The sequence below is a fragment of the Sinohyriopsis cumingii genome, chromosome 9, assembly GCF_028554795.1.
Source record: "Sinohyriopsis cumingii isolate HCF-2022 chromosome 9, ASM2855479v2, whole genome shotgun sequence".
Classification (NCBI taxonomy): Eukaryota; Metazoa; Mollusca; class Bivalvia; order Unionida; family Unionidae; genus Sinohyriopsis; species Sinohyriopsis cumingii.
This window is the reverse complement of record NC_142969.1, coordinates 45,020,020-45,042,436: the sequence shown is the minus strand read 5'-3', so window position 1 is coordinate 45,042,436 and position 22,417 is coordinate 45,020,020. Positions and strand designations below refer to the sequence as shown.

At 35.0% G+C, this 22,417-nt stretch overlaps 1 protein-coding gene across 1 annotated transcript in view; it reads right to left on the bottom strand.

Annotated features, from left to right (window-relative positions):
- Positions 1-4,799: 4,799 nt before the first annotated feature.
- Positions 4,800-22,417, bottom strand: part of LOC149791710 (uncharacterized) — a 56,617-nt gene continuing 38,999 nt past the window's right edge. Inside the window, exons 5-12 of the mRNA XM_089969243.1 lie at positions 22,000-22,039; positions 19,917-20,007; positions 17,208-17,273; positions 14,204-14,317; positions 12,231-12,313; positions 11,145-11,298; positions 8,905-9,081; positions 4,800-6,131 (exon numbers count right to left, since the gene is read on the bottom strand). Of these exons, the coding sequence (XP_089825369.1) occupies positions 6,093-6,131; positions 8,905-9,081; positions 11,145-11,298; positions 12,231-12,313; positions 14,204-14,317; positions 17,208-17,273; positions 19,917-20,007; positions 22,000-22,039 (764 nt within the window). The 3' untranslated portion in view covers positions 4,800-6,092. The remainder of the gene's footprint in view (positions 6,132-8,904; positions 9,082-11,144; positions 11,299-12,230; positions 12,314-14,203; positions 14,318-17,207; positions 17,274-19,916; positions 20,008-21,999; positions 22,040-22,417) is intronic.

Sequence of the window (22,417 nt, the reverse complement as noted above, 5' to 3'; positions counted from 1 at the left end):
TCATCTCTTGTGTTGTGATTCTGTACAGGTTATCACAGGTAGCAAAGAGTCACTGTTAGTTCCAGTGAATAAAGAGGATCCATTGCTCATACAACCTTGAAAAATCCTTCATTTTCTTGCAAAACTCGTGAACCTTTCACAAAATGCCCAGAATTTATTTTAGGGAATTCAAAACATTTAGATTGAATCAAAGGTCTCACTTTTTAAATTTGGAACGATATTAGTTTTTCACATACTTAAAGAAAGTTAATATATAAAAACATAAAATCAGATAAAAATGGGCGAATTCAACGACAGTTACCAGACAAATTAGTATTGCTTAGTGGCATGCTAATTAATTGTGAGGATTTTCTTCAACTATTGTATTTATTATGGAGTTGACATAAAATGACATTTGGAGGATGTTCAGTTTACATGAGGCAAAATACTCTTAGAAAATTTTGGAATTTTTTGAACACTTGAAAAACAGTTCTCAGAGACTATATATACCATGAAATACACAACTATTGGTTAGTGAAGGCACCATGTGAAGAGGATATTGATTGTAAATTGTGTGCTGCCTAAAATCAGATTTGTTAACCACTAACAAAAGAAAAGAGGAAAATTAGATTTGTTGTTGTTGTTGTTGTAGGGTTTAACGCCATTTTTCAGCACATGATAGGTTATACATGGCGGCCAGTATTAATGGTGGAGGAAGAACCCGGAAAACCCCCGGACCCACGAGAAGCTACTGGCAAGCTTTCTCACATACCCATGTTGGCTGAATCCGAGACTCGAACCCACACAGACAGAGGTGAGATGGCAGTGATGCGTAAAGGAGAGCGCTTTTGACCACTCGGCCACTCGGGGGCCCCCTAGGAAAATTATAATTAGAAGGATTATATGATAGTAGTAATAGATTGGTATTTATATTTTGCCTAATCCATACTAAGTCTTTGAGGCTTTGTAACTTTGTGAACCAACCATGATCATTTAATCTTGTTGTTGTTGTTGTAGGGTTTAACGCCATTTTTCAGCACAAGATAGGCTATACATGGCGGCCAGTATTAATGGTGGAGGAAGAACCCGGAAGAACCACCAACCCATGAGAAGCTACTGGCAAGCTTTCTCACATAACCACATTAGCAGAATCCAAGACTCGAACTGATGCAGACAGAGGTGAGATGGCAGTGATCCGTAACTGTGAGCGCTTTAGACCACTCGGCCACTCCGGGCCCCCATTTTAATCTTGTAATAACAATAATAATAATAATAATGAACAACTTTTATTTTATTTTATTTTATGAAAATAATTCAGTTTTACTATGCCATTATTCACTTATAAATCAAGCCCAACTGCAAACATCATTGACCCTGACATGCCAGCCTGTCAGGGTCTGTGTTATACCGATTACACAGTAGATGGCAGTGATTGGTAAAGGTGAGTAATTTAGACCACTCAGCCTAGGGTGGGCGAGTGGTCAAAAGCGCTTGCCTTATCACTGCCATATCACCTCTGTCCATGTTGGTTCAAGTCTCGGGCTTGGTCAATTTAAAATTAAAGTAATATATTAGACAGGTGAATTTTCGATTCTCAAGTATAAAATTAGTAACGGTTATGGATTCTCCATGTACCGGATTGCGATGCATTAAATACAGTTGTAGTTATCAGTTTGGAAAATGAATAAAATAATAAAAATTAAAAACTATGAAAAGTTTAAGATACAAGACAAGGAAAAGATTACATGTAAATTAGGTTATGCTAAAGATGAAGAGGACATATTAATTCAAAATCTGAAAATTGTATCGTACTGAGTCAACCTACAGGTTGCATATAGCCTGAAATCTGATATACATCATAGGGGTACATTTAAAAATTGCTGTCTGACCCAAGCCTTGGAGAAGTTTCACACGTTTTTCTTACAGATTTCAAAACTTATTTAAATCACACTTTGGAATACTAGTAACCCGTGCAAGTGGATTTTAACAATGTCCACAAGAACAAAACTGAAAACCAAAATACACCTGTTTGGAAATTTATTGCAAAGAATGAAGTAATTTAAACAACAGAAAGCATGACTTAGAATTATATCAATTGCACAGACATGTACATACTGGCTTTATAAAATATCTACAGATATTTCCTATGATGATTTTAACTAAAATCTTTGTGGCTTAGGAAATTTTATATGCCCCTATGTAGAAGTTGGTAGCGAAAGGAACAGGGTATGAGGCTGACCTTTTGAACCCGCAACCCATGGCTTATGAGTCAAATACTCAAGATCTGAACTACTGCAGCTCCCAGATCTCAGGCTAAATCAAATAAATATAGTAGCTACATGAAAATAAATTGTTAGATTGTAAAGGAATAGCATTAAATTCTTGCAATATGAGAAACATTTAATACCTATATTTAACAAAATCATTCTGTGGCCTGATATAGAATAAAGTACTGAGTGCAATTCCTATACACAAGAAGTATGATGCCAGTTTTGAGAAAAAAGAAGAGGATTCCAGTTCTCCAAAAAAAGAAATTTTTATAAGAGATATGGGTGGGTATCTAATAAGTTCGGAATGTTTGGCATAACTTTTGTTTCTTTTGAACTTATCAGTAATTTTGACACTAATCGATAGAAAAAATGATGTTTGATAAAATTAAATGCAGCTTATCTACAGCATGCCAGACAGCTGCAGAGATGTGTGTGATAGTATGTTAAATGACATTGGCCTAAAAATGTTGGATAAGGAGAATAATTTCTCTGAACAAAGAGCATACTGTATTATTCTGGCTTTCTTAGGGAAATCTCCGAGTTCCAGACTGACTTGAATAAAATTGAAGGATATAATTCTGTCACATTCAAGAGTTTTGAGGTAGTTTCATTGGATTATGAATAGATGTGAATACATGGTAGATCAATTTAATTCTGAAAGACTCATCAGAAACTGATGAGCAGGGAGTTGCTGTTGTGAAGGAGCCAGTTGATAAATTTGCTTGATACACAGTGGAAATATTTATATTATCATGGGCATTAAGATGTCTAAATGTGCTTGATACACAGAGGAAATATTTATATTATTATGGAAATTAAGATGTCTAAATTTACTTGATACACAGTGGAAATATTTATATTATCATGCACATTAAGATGTCTGAATTTACTTGATACACAGTGGAAAATTTATATTATTATGGAAATTAAGATGTCTAAATTTGCTTGATTCACAGTGGAAATATTTATATTATCATGCACATTAAGATGTCTAAATTTGCTTGATACACAGTGGAAATATTTATATTATTATGGAAATTAAGATGTCTAAATTTGCTTGATACACAGTGGAAATATATTATCATGGGCATTAAGATGTCTAAATTTGCTTGATACAAAGTGGAAATATTTATATTATTATGGAAATTAAGATGTCTAAATTTGCTTGATACACAGTGGAAATATTTATATTATCATGGACATTAAGATATCTAAATTTGCTTGATACACAGTGGAAATATTTATAATATGGTAATTAAATATACTGAAGAATCATATGAAGCCCAAAAAGGTTTGTGCAAGACTGGTTCCATCATTTGTCAGTAGCTAATCAAAACCAGACTGATTGAAGTTACAAATAACTACTCATCAAATACGAAAGAGTGACCAAGAGATTTTTGAGTGAGATTATCATCAATGATGAAATGTGGATTTAGTGTTTTTAACTAGAGAGAAAAATAAAACTAGTTTGGACTGGAGAAAACAAGTAGAGATCACAAATAGCTTGATGTATTTAGACTGTCTCGAGAATTTTATATGCATTATATTTGGTTATCCAGGTACCTGTGCCTGACTGATACTGTAATTAGTTGGATATCTTTGTACCTCCAAAGTGTTACCAGACGTTAACAAACAATACAGAACCACCTGTATGTGCACCAGTACCTGCAGTATCCATCTACTCCATGGCAATGCACTGCCGTCATTACATGCTTCTTGAAGGAGCACAACATCTGAACTTTGCTTTATACTGATTTCTGGCTGAATTCCATTGTCAAAGATTTGCAGAGGAGTGGACAGCTTTTGAAGCCACCATTCAGCTGGAAGTGCAGTTTCCAGTCTCCAGTTTCCAGTCATGAAGACCACTCTGGTGGCCTAGTGGTTAGAGCATATGCCTCAGATATGGAAGGTCACATGTTCAGACCCCAGCCAAGTCATATTAAAGACTTATAAAAATGGCACTAGCAGTTGCCTTGTCAGGATCATGTGATTGGGTGGGACATGATGCTACATGTCTACGGCATGATGCCCCAGTGCTAGACATTACTACAAAACTCTCACACTGCTGACATTGTAGCGATAATTGAATTTGTTTTTGAAGTTATCTTTAAACCCAAATCACACACACACCTCCAGTTCATGAATATCATACCAAAAACTGAGAGCAAAATGATTGAATAGCCAGACTGAAAAGTGTGTGTAGAGGTGCATGGTTGTTGTTGTTGTTGTTGCTGTTGTAGGGTTTAATGCCATTTTTCAGCACACGATAGGCTATACATGGCGGCCAGTATTAATGGCGGAGGAAGAACCCGGGAAAACCCCAGAAAGAACCACTGACCAACGAGAAACTACTGGCAAGCTTTCCTACATGCCTACATTAGCTGAATCCGAGACTCAAACCCATGCAGACAGAGGTGAGATGGCAGTGAACCGTAATGGAGAGTGCTTTAGACCACTCGGGGCCCCGAGGTGCATGGTGAATACTTTGAGGGGATACAATGATATACTGTTCACTAACAAAGAACTTTGGTGTACAGCTCGATGATGTTCAGATCTTTTTAAATACCCATCATGCATACAAAATAATAATCACTACAGCATAAATATGGCACTCTGAGTTCAGGCAAACATGTTTATGTCATGAAGATCTTTGAAGAATCTGATTATGATCAGATACAATTGTCTTTTTCTTTGGAAAGAATTAATTTCAGACTATAGTAAAATCTGTAAGATTTTCAAGTTATGAAGGTTGAAAGATGGTTTACCATACATAGGGTTGTGTCCTTACAATGCTAAATAAGCCTGGATAGGGAAATGGATGATTGTTATGCAAGACATGTGAGCAATATCAGGCTCACTTAGACCTCTTGTTCTCAGTTAGATATAAACCAAGATCTGTCATTCGCACCTACAAAATAAAATCTCTTTGTGAACATCCTAATGAGACCATTCCTCAAAGGGGGCGCTCACCAGTTATTATGTACTTTTGAGAGAGTGACATGTCAGGTGAAGTTGTTTGCATTTAAAATATGCACTGGAGAGAATGTTGGCATACCTCTATGCTACATTAATGTAATGTGGCTGACATTTCTTTAAATATTGTACTTTTGGAAACTGTACATGATCTAAGAACACTGCTAGCTAAAATGACTGCTCCCTTGTGCTAATAAAATCAGCCTGAATTAGTCTAAAGTACACTATCCGTAGCACTTATTTAAATAGGGAAAATGAATTTTGCCAGACTAGACAATACCAGCTTCTGAAAGTGCAATGAATGAATTACCCAATATATAAAATGTAAAAAAATATATCAGCTCTTTTTTATACAATTTACCTGTGAAGTTCAGAAAGTGAAAATGACCATGTGGAGCTAGGACTTTTTTGAAAGGTGCACATCTGGAGTAAGGCCAAGCTGTATACTCTATATCCCATCAATCTTACACCAAAATAAAGGGAATTAAAGGTTCTTTGAACTATACCTATGATATACAAGATCTTTTTTAAATAGCTAGTATAACCAGTGAGGAAAGCCAGGGAAAATCTTTTTCTTTAAAATTCTAACAATATGCAAAATACGAAACTGTACAGCGCTACCAAAAATGTCTGTCTTTGGTCATTTCTGTTTTCTTTGTGTAAGAGCAAACATCTGTTTTGGACATCAGACCAAATCAAACTTTTTCTGCTTATCTCACATGGTCTTAGCAAGGAGGCTTTACTGTGTAGGTCTGCATACAGTCTCCATCCAGATGAATCATTTTCTTCTTTTCATTACAATATACATGTAATAGTGAAATATGAAAACAGTTCCATTTGTTACTGCTTGTCACGTTCTTCAAAGATTTTCTAACTCTCTAATTTCTTCAGCACCCAACCCTTAAGAGCCTGAAATATACAAATTACAGTGTATGTAAAATGATGTTGGTATTCAGTTTATAGTCTTTGTTGAGACACGATTTGTAAATCTGCATATTATACGATCAGATTTATATTTATCAAACGTGAGATATGCACACATCCAGGGCTTGGTTTTGACACGGTGAGGCCCTAAGCTATGGGAAACTGTAGAGGCCCTATTGGTAAGTGTTAACAGAATAAGGCCGTGTAACTTGGCAATTTTTTGTTAATTATTGCACCTTAATTTATATAAAATGTATTGCATAGGTAACAGCGAACATATAATGCAAGAAAAGATGGGTTAAATTATTACTTAAATATAAGTTAGGGATGTTCCATTTAAACAAACATGGTACCCAGGGAAGGCAGTTTTTCAAAAGTATACTTTGATTTCACATCTCTGACTGAGTACTCCAACTTAAAAGTGCCTTCCATGGGTCCCATGTATTTTTTAATGGAACAGCCCTTATAATAAAACTGTAACAAATCGAGAAAAAAATCTGAAAATTTGAGTGGCCCCTTAAGACTCTGAGGCCCTAATCCAGGGGTGTCCAAACTTTTTGTAAAGAGGGCCAGATTTGATAAAGTGAAAATGCCCGGGGGCCAATAGTTCCTTCAGATGGTTTTTAACCACAGAAGTTACATGCAAATATACACTGTTATAGAACAATAAATAAATTTAAAAAAAACAAATAATAAATAAATAAAACAATTTTCATTGTCACAATTATCTTTATTTTTCAAATGGCAATGTAACGAAATATAAGCCACTCAGGCAGACATGAACAACTCTAAAAACACAATTCTGCCTTTCATTCATATCTGGGCCATAAATAATACATTATATGACTGAAGCTGCGGGCCGTATGAAATCTTACCGTGGGCCATAATTGGCTCGCGGGCCGGACTTTGGACACCCCTGCCCTAAGCTATAGCTTGTTTAGCTTTTGCCTAAATCTGGCCTTGCACACATCTTTGTAGTTTGCACTTAAGCAATCCAAAGTAGGTAACTAACTTTCCACTTAAATGTACTTTTTCGTTTTATCTTTTTCATTTAACCTAAAACACCTTATTATGTTAACAAGATGGAATTTACAAAGTCTTCATTTAGCAGATGGATTTAAGCAAGAAATTCAGTATTGTTTAATAATTGCTAGACAGGTGTCCTCTATGGGATAATTGATACTACTGATTAATAAGAACAAGCCAGACAGGTAATTTCAACAGTCCAAAAATGCTGTTAGTTGGGGCACAATTTTTTAAATAAATGTACCAAATATTGTGCCTCTACACCAACCAGATACTAAACCCACAAATGTTTTAATTAAATCCTTGAAGCAGTGTTCAAGAAGAAATAATGACTAGCTAAATCTCAAAATCACCCCTTTTTCACAAATTTGCAAGAACTTTTCTCCAAAATTGACCATTCGCAAAAAGTGTACGTGATGCATGTCTGATTTAGATTATTAACATAGCTTTAACAATTTTTCAGTTATATTGCTATGATGTATGCAGTGTGGCAGTTTATAGTAATGTCTAGCACTGGGGCATCATGGTGCAGACATTTAGCATCATGTCCCACCCAGTCACACTATCCTAACACCATGCTGACCAGTCCTAACACTAACTTCTTAGTGCTGAATGCCAAGCAAGGCAGCTAGTAGTACCATTTTTATAAGTCTTTGGTATGACTCAGGCTAGGGTTCAAATCAGCAGTCTCCTGCATCTGAGGTGGAAGCCCTAACCACTTAGGCCTCTGGGGTGGAAAAAGTAAAACCTTACTGCACATCTACATCAACATATCTAGCATACAAAGGTTCATTAAAATCCCAAAGTGTTGTGGGAGGAGAGGCAATGACATGCCTTGGTCATGGATGGACAGACTGATGCATGGAGGCAATAACATGCCTTGGTCTTGGATGGACAGACAGATGCATGGGGTCAATGGCATGTGTTGGTCTTGGATGGACAGACTGATTCATGGGGGCAATGACATGCATTGGTCATGGATGGACAGACTGATGCATGGGGGCAATGACATGCCTTGGTCATGGATGGACAGACTGATGCATGGGGGCAATGACATGCCTTGGTCTTGGTTGGACAGACTGATGTATGGGGACAATGGCATGCCTTGGTCTTGGTTGGACAGACTGATGCATGGGGGCAATGGCATGCCTTGGTCATGGATGGACAGACTGATGCATGGGGGCAATGACATGCCTTGGTCATGGATGGACAGACTGATGCATGGGGGCAGTGAAATGCCTTGGTCTTGGATGAACAGACTGATGCATGTTGGCAATGATAATATACTCACTCTTTGCTTAAATATAGGGATACAAAAAGCAATTCAGGTAATGCATGTCTTAGAAGACACCTTCATATAAAGGACATCAACCCATAAAGAATAAATTCTTAGAGTTACCGTCCTTTATAAATGGATTTTACTGTTGATCAAGAAGTTCATTGTTTCTAAACAACTTTTTCTTCAGGTTTCATTACTAGTGTACTTGCATAATGTTCTGTAGGATTTTATTAAGTGGAAGCCAATGATTTTACTCAAAAATTCAGAGACCAATAAATGGAAAACTGAAGACCAAAGTTTGAAAACACAGAGTTTAGGAGCTGGAACTGAAGATCCAGAAGCTGGGAGTCCTACAAAAAATTGGACTCCTGTAAAGGATTCAGATAGTCATACCTGTATAGTCTGGTTTCTTTTTCTTTTTGCTTGAGATGGGCTGGGGATCAGACTACATACCTGTATTCCCTCATAGACTGGTCTGCAATGTTCCAGTATAAAGTTATCTTGAAGTTTGGTATGTAGCCCTTTCTTACGACTCTCATGCAAGGCTTTGGTTCCATCAAAATTTACAAAGCAGAGTCGTACCGTAAGTTCATCGAGGGGACGCAGAAATGCAGGACCACCTGCCATTACCTAAAAAAAGATAAAAATAATGATAATAATTTGTGCCTTCAGGACAAAAAAACAACTTGAGAATTAGATATTACTAGTTATAGAGAACTGACAGTAAATATCAGAAGCAGTACACGTGATGTAGCTCATGCAGTCCAACGATTTATTTATTGAACTTGCTTATATTTAAAATTACTTGCCATGAATTTTGGCTAAAATTTCAAATTCAGTACCTAGAATGTATGACTAATTTAGAATAAAACTGAAAAATCTTGACAAGCCAAAAAAGCAGTAACGAGAGTCCTTTGAGGAGACTGATGCTCTACTGGGCTAAATGTATTTCCAGGAATTCAAGACTTTTTCTTCTTTTTAGCTGCTGGGTGTTGAAACCATCTCTGATATTCTTTAGTGATAAGATTTTCATATTAGCTGCTGTGGTGGACTTGTTGGATGTTAGATGGGTACTATTTTCATTTAGGACAAAATAGACATTATTACAAGTTTTTTGGAAAAACTCAATTTATAAAGATCCATTCAGGGAAAATAGTGGCAAGAAAATTGTCATGACAGCCATCAGTGCAACTATAGTGGATGTATGACTGGCACCATTTTGATTGAGGACCAACTAGATATGAGAAGTCTATTGGTGAAAAGCCAATGTTGACATAACCATCCATTTTTGAGTTTATCTAAAAGTATTTTAAAGATAAGTCACAATGATGGCCATATTGAGGGTTAGTTATTTTTAATTGGGACCAAAGCAGACATGATAAGACATCTTTTGGTGAAACCTCAAGTCAGTATGACTCTGTTCAGGAGGAGTAGCAATATGAAGATTTTCAAGATGGCTGCTGTGGTGGCCATATCGTATGTCAGATTGGCATAATTTTCATTTAGGACCAAGTAGACATCATCAGAAGTCTTTTAGTGAATATCTCACACTGATATGTCCATCTATTCAGGAGGAGTAATCATAATTCAAGGTGTGTGGTGGCCATATTGGATGTCAGATCACCAGCATGTTCATTTAAGACCAAATGGACTTCATAAGAAATATATGGTGAAAACGTCATGTCAATACAACTTTCTGTTCATAAGGAATTACAATAAAATTTCAAGATGGCTGATGTGGTGTCTATATTGGACGTAAGATTAGCACCATTTTTATTTACCACCAACATCATAACAAGTCTTATAAAGAAAAGTCCATGTTGATTTGACCATGTGGGAGAAGCAATGATAAGATTTTCAAGATGGCCACTGCGATTGTCATACTGGACCCAAGATCAGCACCATTTTGATTAGGACTAACCAGACATCATAAGAAGTTTATTTTAGTGAATACTCCAAATTAATAGGACCATCACTTCGGGAGGAGTAAGAATAAATAACAAAAAAAAAAAATTTTTGAAAATGGTTGCACTGGTGGTCATACTGACATCAGATCAGCACTATTTTCATTTAGAACAGACTGGACATCATAAGAAGACTTTTAGTGAGAAAAAAACCACGATAAAATCATTCATTAGGAGTATTAATAACAAGATTTTCAAGATGGTGGCCATACTGAACATCAGATCAGCACCATTTTCATTTAGGAACAAGACATTGTAGGAGGTCTTTTAGTGAAAACCCCGTGTTGATACGACTATTCATTTAGAAGGAGTAGTGATAACAAACTTTTCAAGATGGCTGCCACAATGACTATACTGGCTGTATAAGCAGCACTATTTTCATCTAGGACCAATGATATTTAAGGATGGATACATGTGCCTAAAGTTTCATGGCAATCCTCCAAGTAGATTAGGAGGAATAACTAACAAAGACCAGGCAGCTGACAGAAGAAAACAGGTGACCATTATATACATGATAGTGATCAGGTGACTGCAATATAAAGGTGACCATTTTGACAGTTCTGACTATTATAAATCTTCAAATTACATATTCGTTACAAAATGTTTCTGTTAAAACATTTGTACATCATAATACTATTTGCAGGTACAACATACTTTTTCCAGGCTACTCCCTGCTTGTTTAAATTTAAATTTTTCTTTTAAAATTCCATTTCTGAATTATTTACTGACCGATACTGAGCATTCTTCAAGCATGGCTTCACACATCTGTTCACACGTGTCAATCCCATACTGTTTTAGTTTCTTATGCAGTATGGCAAAATCAGGGAAAATGTAGTAACCAGCTGTGGGTTTTAGAGCTTTTACACCAATCGATGTCAGCTCTCTGAAAATAAAATACCAGGTATTAATGAATGAAAATGGGATGGATATTAAATGTTATAGTTAATTTGCTGTTGTATCTTGAAATTTCAACATTTTGGGGCAAAATTAAAAATATTTGACATTTCAATAATAAAGCAAGAAATGAAGTAATATCCATTTATAACCATGTAGCATGGAACAATAAATAAATCAGTTATTATAAAGCACATGTCATGGTGTCCTGTGTATAAGACATACCATCTGTATTAGAAATATTTTAATACATTTGTGCTTCAGTTTAAAAGGTCTCAGCATATCACTACACTTTATAGCATGGGCATTAATTTGGAAGTAATCAGTAAAACAAGCAAAATATTCCCTGATCTTCTAGCACATTATGTGATGGCTGATTAGGGTCTAATGTGTTTTACAGTTGTATTTGACTTATAAGCAAGTACATATGGTGGATTCCTAGCTTGTGTCTTGCTATGGTAATGCATTGCTTGGGAAAATCCTGTGATTTTTCCACTTGATGAATATTATCTAAAATTTAACAGCTATGTTAAGCACAGATAAGGATGCAAAAAATGTGTAGCTTTTTAAAATGTTGTTATAGCAACTCCATCAGGAAGCAACAAAAATTATTATTTTAACGTCATTTATACAATACAAAATGTTAATGATAGTTGTTGTAAGGCTGGAAATTGTTGTCTTAGACAAAAGTACATGGGGTTTGCATGCTTTCCCTATTAAACTTTGGTTTCACTCACAATATATTATGGTACAAAACACTATCCTCTATACATGTCAAGTGTGTGTGTGTGTGTGTGTGTGTGTGTGTGTATGGATGGATGGATGGATTGTGCAGTTCCAGTTGTTAACATTGTCTTTATGCAAAGTACCATTAGTACTGTAGTAGAAACAAAGTTGGGGAAAATGCCCCAGTCTGTCTACCTATAACAAAAATCTGATACTACTTCCATAATTCTTGTTGTATGGAGTATGTAGTCATGACAACCAGCCACATCCTTCAACATCTGAAACAGAAATGTTTTGCATATATATATATATATATATATATATATATATATATATATATATATATATATATATATATAGCAACTTATACATATATTCACTACCGCAACATTGTTATAATGAAGTGCCTTGAAAGAATTCAGTTTAGTAGATCCAACTTTATTTGATCAATTGGTATCAATTTTAGCAGACTTCCAAGTTGTAAATGACTATGAATTTTTAGAATCATCCACCTGTGATGAAAATAGGACCTCCTCCCCAAGAGAAAGCATACTATTTACTTTATGCACCAAGGAAAATATCCTTTTTTTAAACATGAAAAGTGATATCCACTAAAATACAATATGCCTCAAAGTATTTATATTTTTAGCCCAGAGTGCTCCAACAAATGTATTTATGTGTGATGAACTAGAGACAGTAACAAATAATTCATTGAACTAGAGCTTTCAGTTAACTACAGCAATTACTTCTGGTAAACTAAAGCTAGCAGTGAACTAGAGCTAGTACTGATGCAATATACCGGAGCTATTTACAATTACTTCTGGTAAACTAGAGCTTGCAGTGAATTAGAGCTAGTAACGATCACTTCTAGTGAACTAGAGTTGCCAATTTTGTCGTGGCATTAGATGGTCAGATGGACTGTGCTGCACAGATGGATGGACAAATTAATTACTGTATGATTCCTGCAGGAGCCCCAAGTGGCCGAGTGGTCTAAAGCGCTCTTCGTTACTGATCACTGCCATCTCACCTCTGTCTGCGTCAGTTCGAGTCTAAGATTCAGCCAATGTGGGTATGTGAGAAAGCTTGCCAGTAGCTTCTCGTGGGTCGGCGGTTCTTTCCGGGGTTTTCTCGGGTTCTTCCTCCACCAATAATACTGGTTGCCATATATAGCCTATTGTGTGCTGCAAAATGGCGTTAAACCCCACAACAACAACAACAATGATTCCTGCATCTTGATGTAAGTGCCCTACCAATGCCAAAGCAGTCACAATAAAGTTACTTCCCTCCTGCTGAAAAAAGATTCTTAACAATCTTAAAGAAAATGCCATTCCATTCAGTTATAAAAATGATGTTCTTATCAATTCTGGGTGACCTGAGACATCAAATTTTATAATGAGTGAGAAGAAGCGTTCCAAAGTAAGCTAAGTTCCTGTCATTTCCAAGAATAAACCCTTACACTGAATAATGTCCCTTCAAACTGTGGTGGGAAGACACCGTTTGTTTAATATTTATGCACTTAGTTTTGAAGATTTTTTTTGCATCTCACTAGAGCATTGCAAGATACATAAGTCACTTTTCTGCCAGTGTCACTGTCGTCAAAAGTGTTAAAGTTCTGCATTAAAGTTATCCAAAATCAGATACGATTGTTATATTGAGAGATCATCCCTAGAGGTTTTTTATCTATAGCAGATAGCCTATTCAAAATAATTGGAAGCTAATTCTTAATTTAGTATCAATTAATGTAGCATGACAGCTGACCACATGAACTATCTTTCCATATTACAGTGTGCAGATTGTCCATCATGTTTGCAAGGTAGAGAAGTTAAACCATCAGTCATTGCTGCATTTAGTAAATGTCCAAAATTATACAGTTAAGATTTCTTTCAAAATTTTGCATTTATGGTTGAACTTTCTTCAAAATATTTCTTTATTAGTCAAAAATATGAGGCAATATTTCAGGAAAAAACACAAACTTATAAGGTATTCTCAGTGCTATACAACTGAACTCCTTACTGGTTTTAAATGAGATTCTGAATACTCTATAAAAAAGTGTGTTTTGCAAAGTTCTATATGGTCAATCTGGCATGTTGATTTGTTACAAATATAAGCTCTCAAGATTCCAAGAAATAAAATATAAAAGTGGACAAGAATTAAATGTACAGTATTACCTTAACTGATGCATACTGTATAGGAGCAGCTGCACATGTATAGGTATGACTAGCCCCGCTACGAACAGCCTCCCTTAGCTCTGATAGGCCAGGAGGGTAAATGTGGTACCCAAGCTGTGAAAAAAGATTGAGTTACATTCATACAGTATCATATTTGGACTAGAATCAAAATTTCAGACCTAGTGTAATGAATAACATAATTATTATAACTAGATCTCTACATTAAAATCAGACTGGCATGTATGCTGCATATATATATATATATAAAGAATACAAATCATATGGCGAATAAGAGTCCTTTCAAGAGCACTGGATCCAGCAAGGGATCACGTGTGTCAGGGATTGATTAAAATAAATGCAATAAACTGACAACGAACAGTGCGAAACTAGTATCTAACTAATCTAACTAACTTAAATTTAATTCCTGTCGAAACAGTTATGTAAAGTTTTGCAAACACAATGGTTTTTTTGTTTTATTTGTTTATCTTGCTCTTATGTTTCATATTTGCCTTTGAAAAAGACTCATTAAGAGTCGAAAGTGCTCAGGCTATTTAGATACTAGTTTTGCACTGTTTGTTGTCAGATTTTATATATATATATATATATATATATATATATATATATATATATATATATATATATATATATATATATATATATATAGATACACACATGTATGTATATATATGCAACAAATTACCATCAGACAATATTGCACTGTCCGAGCTTCCTAGATTGGAATTTGGATAAAGGGGCTTTAATAGCAGTATGAATTTTGTTTTTTTATTATTTGGATTTCTGAACAAAGAACTGGAGAATAAAATACTATACCACGTATGGATCTTTTCAGCAACCCCAGTGTTCTTTTCTTGCTGAAATTTCTTAAAGATATTTCTATTTAATACTCTTTTTAAATACATGTACAGTATAAGGTTCTTAAAATATAAAAGAGACTGCCCGATCTCTGCTGTACTATGATCAAACGTTAGGATGCAAATATGTTTGTATTTACTAAGGTAACCAATAAGTAAATAGTTCAAAGAAGAACAATATATACATGCAGAGACATATGCATAAAAAAAAAGATATACACATGCAATCAAAGACATACCCATCCAATCAAAGATAAACACACACAATTAAACACAAACAAAATCTAAGTCATAAACATTCAATCAAAGACATACCCATCTAATCAAAGACATACCCATCCAATCAAAGACACACCCATCAAATCAAAGAGATCCAATCATAGACACCCATCCAATCAAAGACATACCCATCCAATCAAATACATATCCAATCAAACACATACACATCCAAACAAATACATACACATCCAATCAAAGATATAACCATCCAATCAAATACATAACCATCCAATCAAATACATGTACATACACATCCAGTCAAAGACATTCAATTAAAGACATAGACATACATATCCAATCAAAGACAAAGACATGCCCATCCAATTGAAGATATATAAATCCAATCAAATACATACACATCCAATCAAAGATATAACCATCCTATCAGATACATACACATCCAATCGATGATGTATACATCCAATCAAAGACATACACCTCCAATCAAAGATATAACCATCTAATGAAAAACATACACATCCAGTCAAAGATATACACATTCAATCAAAGAAATATCCATCCAATCAAAGACATATGCATCAAGCACTCCAGGCATGTCAAAGACATACACATTCAATCGAAGAAATACACATCCAATCAAAGAAATACACATCCAATCAAAGACAGTGTCATACATCCAATCAAAGACAGTGTCATACATCCAAACAAAGACAGTGTCATACATCCAATCAAAGACAGTGTCATACATCCAAACAAAGACAGTGTCATACATCCAATCAAAGACAGTGTCATACATCCAATCAAAGACAGTGTCATACATCCAATCAAAGACAGTGTCATACATCCAATCAAAGACAGTGTCATACATCCAATCAAAGACAGTGTCATACATCCAATCAAAGACAGTGTCATACATTCAATCAAAGACAGTGTCATACATTCAATCAAAGACAGTGTCATACATTCAATCAAAGACGGTGTCATACATTCAATCAAAGACAGTGTCATACGTCCAATCAAAGACAGTGTCATACATCCAATCAAAGACAGTGTCATACATTCAACACTCCAGGCATGTTCTTCTGAACATGTTTTTCTTAGATAAAAATCAATATACTTTACTTTATCTTATGCTACTTATCTAAGAAAAACATCTATGATCTACTTATCTACCTATCAACATCTAAGAAAAGTGTGGAAAGATACAATCAACAATAATCTGCATGGGATCTGGGTGAGCCATTGGTACCATGTGTGCTTTGTATCTCTATGGCTCTTCGCCAGGTTCCCCATTTTTCTTATCACTATCAGAACTGTTAAGAGGTCTGAATAAAGTACAATTTTAATAAACTCAAAAGACAGCTGGTTCAGGAGATCTGTCATTTATGAACAGATTCTAAATGCAGATATCAATTTTGTTAAATATCTGCATGACCTCTGAATACCTTATGAAAAGTTTAATAGTTTTTTTAGTGCATTTATCAGTATAAACAGCCAATTTCCCAATCACACAGCAAATACCCCTGAAGTGGGCATTTTCATTTAAAAGCAAAAATGATCACATTTGACCTGATCACATATGTTCTGATTAATGGAAATCCTTGTTGCTTAAACCAATTGCAGCCACTGAATGATAATACTGATTGTGACAGCGTTTTGTACACTATTGTCTCTCAAAACAGATTCTACTCACCCAAACCAGTCAAGGTCAATTTCCTTGGTACGACCATGGAAAAGGCACTTAGCTCACATTTTCTCTGCATGATATTGTCTAAAAAGCGTCATTAAAAAGCATCTAATATCAACCAATAACTGTTGAAAAGTTGACAGAAATTGTTTGAAATCAAAATGAAGCAAGTAAATTTCAAATGTTTGAATAGTTAGTCACATACCCTCCAGCCTCCTGCACTTGCCCACTTTGAGAGACCAGATGACAATATTGTCCCCTCTGGGTACACCTACGGAAGAGATGTCAGATTAAAATACCACGGTTCTTCTATTGTAAACCAATGCTTGGTTATAAGTCCATCCCTGAATAATTTTACACAATGTTGCTGAAATTTTTTATTTAATGACGATCCACCCCCACCCCCATCCCCATCCACCCCATGGCCTTATCATTGGAAAAATACTGTAACAAGATACAAAGTAATTAAAACCCCATATTGGATAATATGGAAAAATAACATGATGTTAAACAAGTATGGTAACATAATTAACAACTTTACACAGGTTTGATCATGAGGAATGTATCTTTACTTAGATTGGATTGGATCATATTGGAATAAATTTTACTCTGACTGTATCTTTACTCAGACTTGATGATATATATGGAATATAGCTTTACTTAGACCAGATCATAAGGAAATACAATTTTAATCAGACTGGATCATATGGAATATATCTTTACTCAGACTGGATCATAAGGAAATAAAACTTTACTCGGACTGGATCATATGGAATATAACTTCTACTCAGATTGGATCATAAGGAATAAAACTTTATACAGACTGGATCATATGGAATATATCTTTACTCAGACTGGATCATATGGAATATATCTTTACTCAGACTATATCATATGGAATATAGCTTTACTCAGACTGGATCATATGGAATATAACTTTACTGAGACTGGATCATATGGAATATATCTTTACTCAGACTGGATCATATGGAATATAACTTTACTGAGACTGGATCATATGGAATATATCTTTACTGAGACTGGATCATATGGAATATAACTTGACTCAAACTGGATCATATGGAATATATCTTTACTCAGACTGGGTCATATGGAATATAACTTTACTGAGACTGGATCATATGGAATATATCTTTAATCAGACTGGATCATATGGAATATAACATTACTGAGACAGGATCATATGGAATATATCTTTACTCAGACTGGATCATATGGAATATAACTTTACTCAGACTGGATCATATGGAATATATCTTTACTCAGACTGGATCATATGGAATATAGCTTGACTCAGACTGGATCATATGGAATATATCTTTACTCAGACTGGATCATATGGAATATATCTGTACTGAGTCTGGATCATATGGAATATAACTTTACTCAGACTGGATCATATGGAATATAACTTTACTGAGACTGTATCATATGGAATATAACTTCACTGAGACTGGATCATATGGAATATATCTTTACTGTGACTGGATCATATGGAATATATCTTTACTCAGAATATATCATATGGAATTTATCTTTACTCAGACTGGATCATATGGAATATAACTTTACTCAGACTGGATCATATGGAATATATCTTTACTGAGACTGGATCATATGGAATATAACTTTACTGAGACTGGATCATATGGAATATATCTTTACTCAGACTGGATCATATGGAATATAACTTTACTGAGACTGAATCATATGGAATATAACTTGACTCAAACTGGATCATATGGAATATATCTTTACTCAGACTGGATCATATGGAATATAGCTTTACTGAGACTGGATCATATGGAATATAACTTTACTCAGACTGGATCATATGGAATATAGCTTTACTGAGACTGGATCATATGGAATATAACTTTACTCAGACTGGATCATATGGAATATAACTTTACTGAGACTGTTTCATATGGAATATAACTTTACTGAGACTGGATCATATGGAATATATCTTTACTGTGACTGGATCATATGGAATATATCTTTACTCAGACTGGATTATATGGAATTTATCTTTACTCAGACTGGATCATATGGAATATAACTTTAATCAGACTGGATCTTATGTAATATATCTTTACTGAGACTGGATCATATGGAATATAACTTTACTGAGACTGGATCATAGGGAATATATCTTTACTCAGGCCGGATCATATGGAATATAACTTTACTCAGACTGGATCATATGGAATATAACTTGACTCAAACTGGATCATATGGAATATATCTTTACTCAGACTGGATCATATGGAATATAGCTTTACTGAGATTGGATCATATGGAATATAACTTTACTCAGACTGGATCATATGGAATTTATCTTTACTCAGACTGGATCATATGGAATATAGTTGACTCAGACTGGATCATATGGAATATAACTTTACTCAGACTGGATCATATGGAATATAGCTTTACTCAGTATATCTTTGCTGAGATATGGAATATAACTTTACTCAGACTGGATCATATGGAATATATCTTTACTCAGACTGGATCATATGGAATATAACTTTACTGAGACAGGATCATATGGAATATATCTTTACTGAGACTGGATTATATGGAATATATCTTTACTGGGACTGAATCATATGGAATGTAACTTTACTCAGACCAGATCATAAGGAAGTAAAACTTTAATCAGACTGTAAATCTTTACTGAGATTTGATAATATCAAATATAGCACATACATTTATAAGATGCAGGGCAAGATTACACAGTATGACTAATTTATAAATAGAGGCTACAATTAGACTGCATTAAAATTAATAGAAGGCAAATTAAAATATTTTTTCATACAAGAAATATTGATGTCTATTAAAATCAGCATGAAATCATTATCGTTTACATTCATTATAGAACAGTTACCTTGGCAATCGTGGAGTGACCCTGGTCAAATCGGAGTCTTGCATAAATTTCATCACTCAGCACCAAAATATTATTCTCCCTGAAAATCTTACTGGAAAGACACATACAAAAAATACATTGATGAAAATGTAAACATGCATTTTAAAGATTACATTGTGCATCAATGAAGACATCTTCGCTAGCCAATTTTATGATATGTTAACCTATGTACACCTTGGTGGACCAATCAGATATTTCAGTGATTTGTCTTGGTGACATCTACTGGCTATCTAGATTTGCCTCCCTTAGTATGTAATGCAACTAACTAATAGCGTGTAACAGCGGTGCATTGTACATCGGCCAAAAATGGTGGAGGCAACTGACATTGAAAGGATATCTTGCAAGTTTAACATCGAAAGTATGACTTTGTACCAGACAAAAGATGTTACAGGTGTATTTGAGGGAAAGAATATATCTGTGCAAACAAAGATTGGCAATGGGAAATTGCTTGTTTATGAGTCCATTTTAGTTGTGTGCTCCTCTTGCCTCAATCATGTGGGAACAATTTTCAAATATGAACAACTTGATTTTGATTGAATCAGTGGCTCTCTGCCACATCCAATCAAACTCTCAGACCCAAAGCACTGAAATATCTAATAAATCCATCAAGCTGTAGATCTGCTGAGATATTGGAACCTCAGCTAGCAAAGATGCAATGAAGATAAATACACTTAAACTTGTAACTGAAAAAACAGATGCAACAGTCCAGTGCCTGAAAGAACTTAAATGCAAATATTAATGATTATGAATTTGAAGCATAACACTACACTGCTGTTGTAAGGCATAAAAATAGATTAATTTAAACATCATTAATCTGACTTCAACAGATAACAATGCAGCATTTTTACCACTATACACTGTGTCACCTTCCATTTTCAAACAGTCCCCACCCCTACCCCTCTGCTGGCCTGGGGAAGTAGAATAGAGCTGATTCACCCTCCTGCAGTTCACAAGAGGTGACTAATGGAGGCAGGAGCCCATGATGTATCAGTGTTCAAGTGCACTGGGATAATGACCTACAAGGTTTGGTTTGAATCCTACCATTGGATCAATGGCTACCATTTTGTGTCCTTGGGCAAAGCATTCTACTTCAAACTGCAACAGCACTAAATAACCTGCTTGTGCTGCTGTGCTATAAAACAAAACTAAACTGAACTGAAACCAAAGCAAATTCAAACAGTAACTCTTCCAATGCTGTTTCTTTTCAAACGATAAGTGGAGAAAACTGCATATAACCTGATCTGCCGGAGCACAATACAACAGCAGAACCAAATTTGTACTGGCCATTATTGAACAATTTTCCTGTTACAAGGCGAGTAGGGGGCCCCAAGTGGCCAAGTGGTCTAAAGCGCTCACTGTTATGGATCATTGCCATCTCACCTCTGTCTGCGTGGGTTCTAGTCTCGGGCTCGGCCAATGTGGGTATGTGAAAAAGCTTGCCAGTAGCTTCTCGTGGGTCGGTGGTTCTTCCTGGGGTTTTCCCTGGTTCTTCCTCCACCATTTATACTGGCCGCAATGTATAACCTATCTTGTGCTGAAAAATGGCGTTAAACTCTACAACAACAACAACAACAACAAGGTGAGTATGGTCATAGACCCCATCTCATTATTCAGCACTAAATATTTTATTTAGCATGTATTTCATTGTATGGTAATGTCACTTTAATGGCTGCAAATGACAACATTATAATGAAAGTGTACTGTATGGCAAAAGCTGATGAGCAAAGTAAGCAAAGGAAAATGCTGATCGTAATTTCTTTTTAAAATGTAGTAATATTTAATATGATATCCAAGTTTATCTTTTTTATTTAGTCTTTATTTCTTTTTTTATAACAGCTTGCATGCATACTAAGAGAATGATCAAAGGAGTATAAAAAAAATGTTTAAAGAAAATGTTTCAGATATCTTCCTAAAATGGCAAACTTACTTTTTGTTGAAAATAGCATCTCATTAAAAACCATTTAACTTCACAAGAAAACACATTCCCAGTGTGTAATGGCTTGGATTTTATTCCAAAATGTGATGTTAAATGTGTAAGATTTACCTCATCTCCCGTAACTCTGTCTCGCTATAGCTTGTGCCAGCTGAAACAAATATTTGAGATAAAAACATGGCAAGCATGAAGAAAGAGAATAAAAAATTATTATGCAATGCTCATTAAAAGAATGATATTTACATTGCTCAAATAAAATTTAAAATGTGATTGAAGTTCTCAAAAACAGATGGCTCTGGCTATTTTAAACTTTATATACTATTATTCCAAATTCCCTTTTGTTACATACCCATTTAATCTTAAATCGTAGATCTGATGAGTGCATTCTGATTTCTAATAACCCTGGTCAAATCAGAGACTTGCATACATTTCATCATTCAGCACCGAAAATTGAAAGTTTACAATTTTTTTTTAAGATCACAATTAATATTATTACTAAATCTGATTTTTTATATATTAAACTGGACTC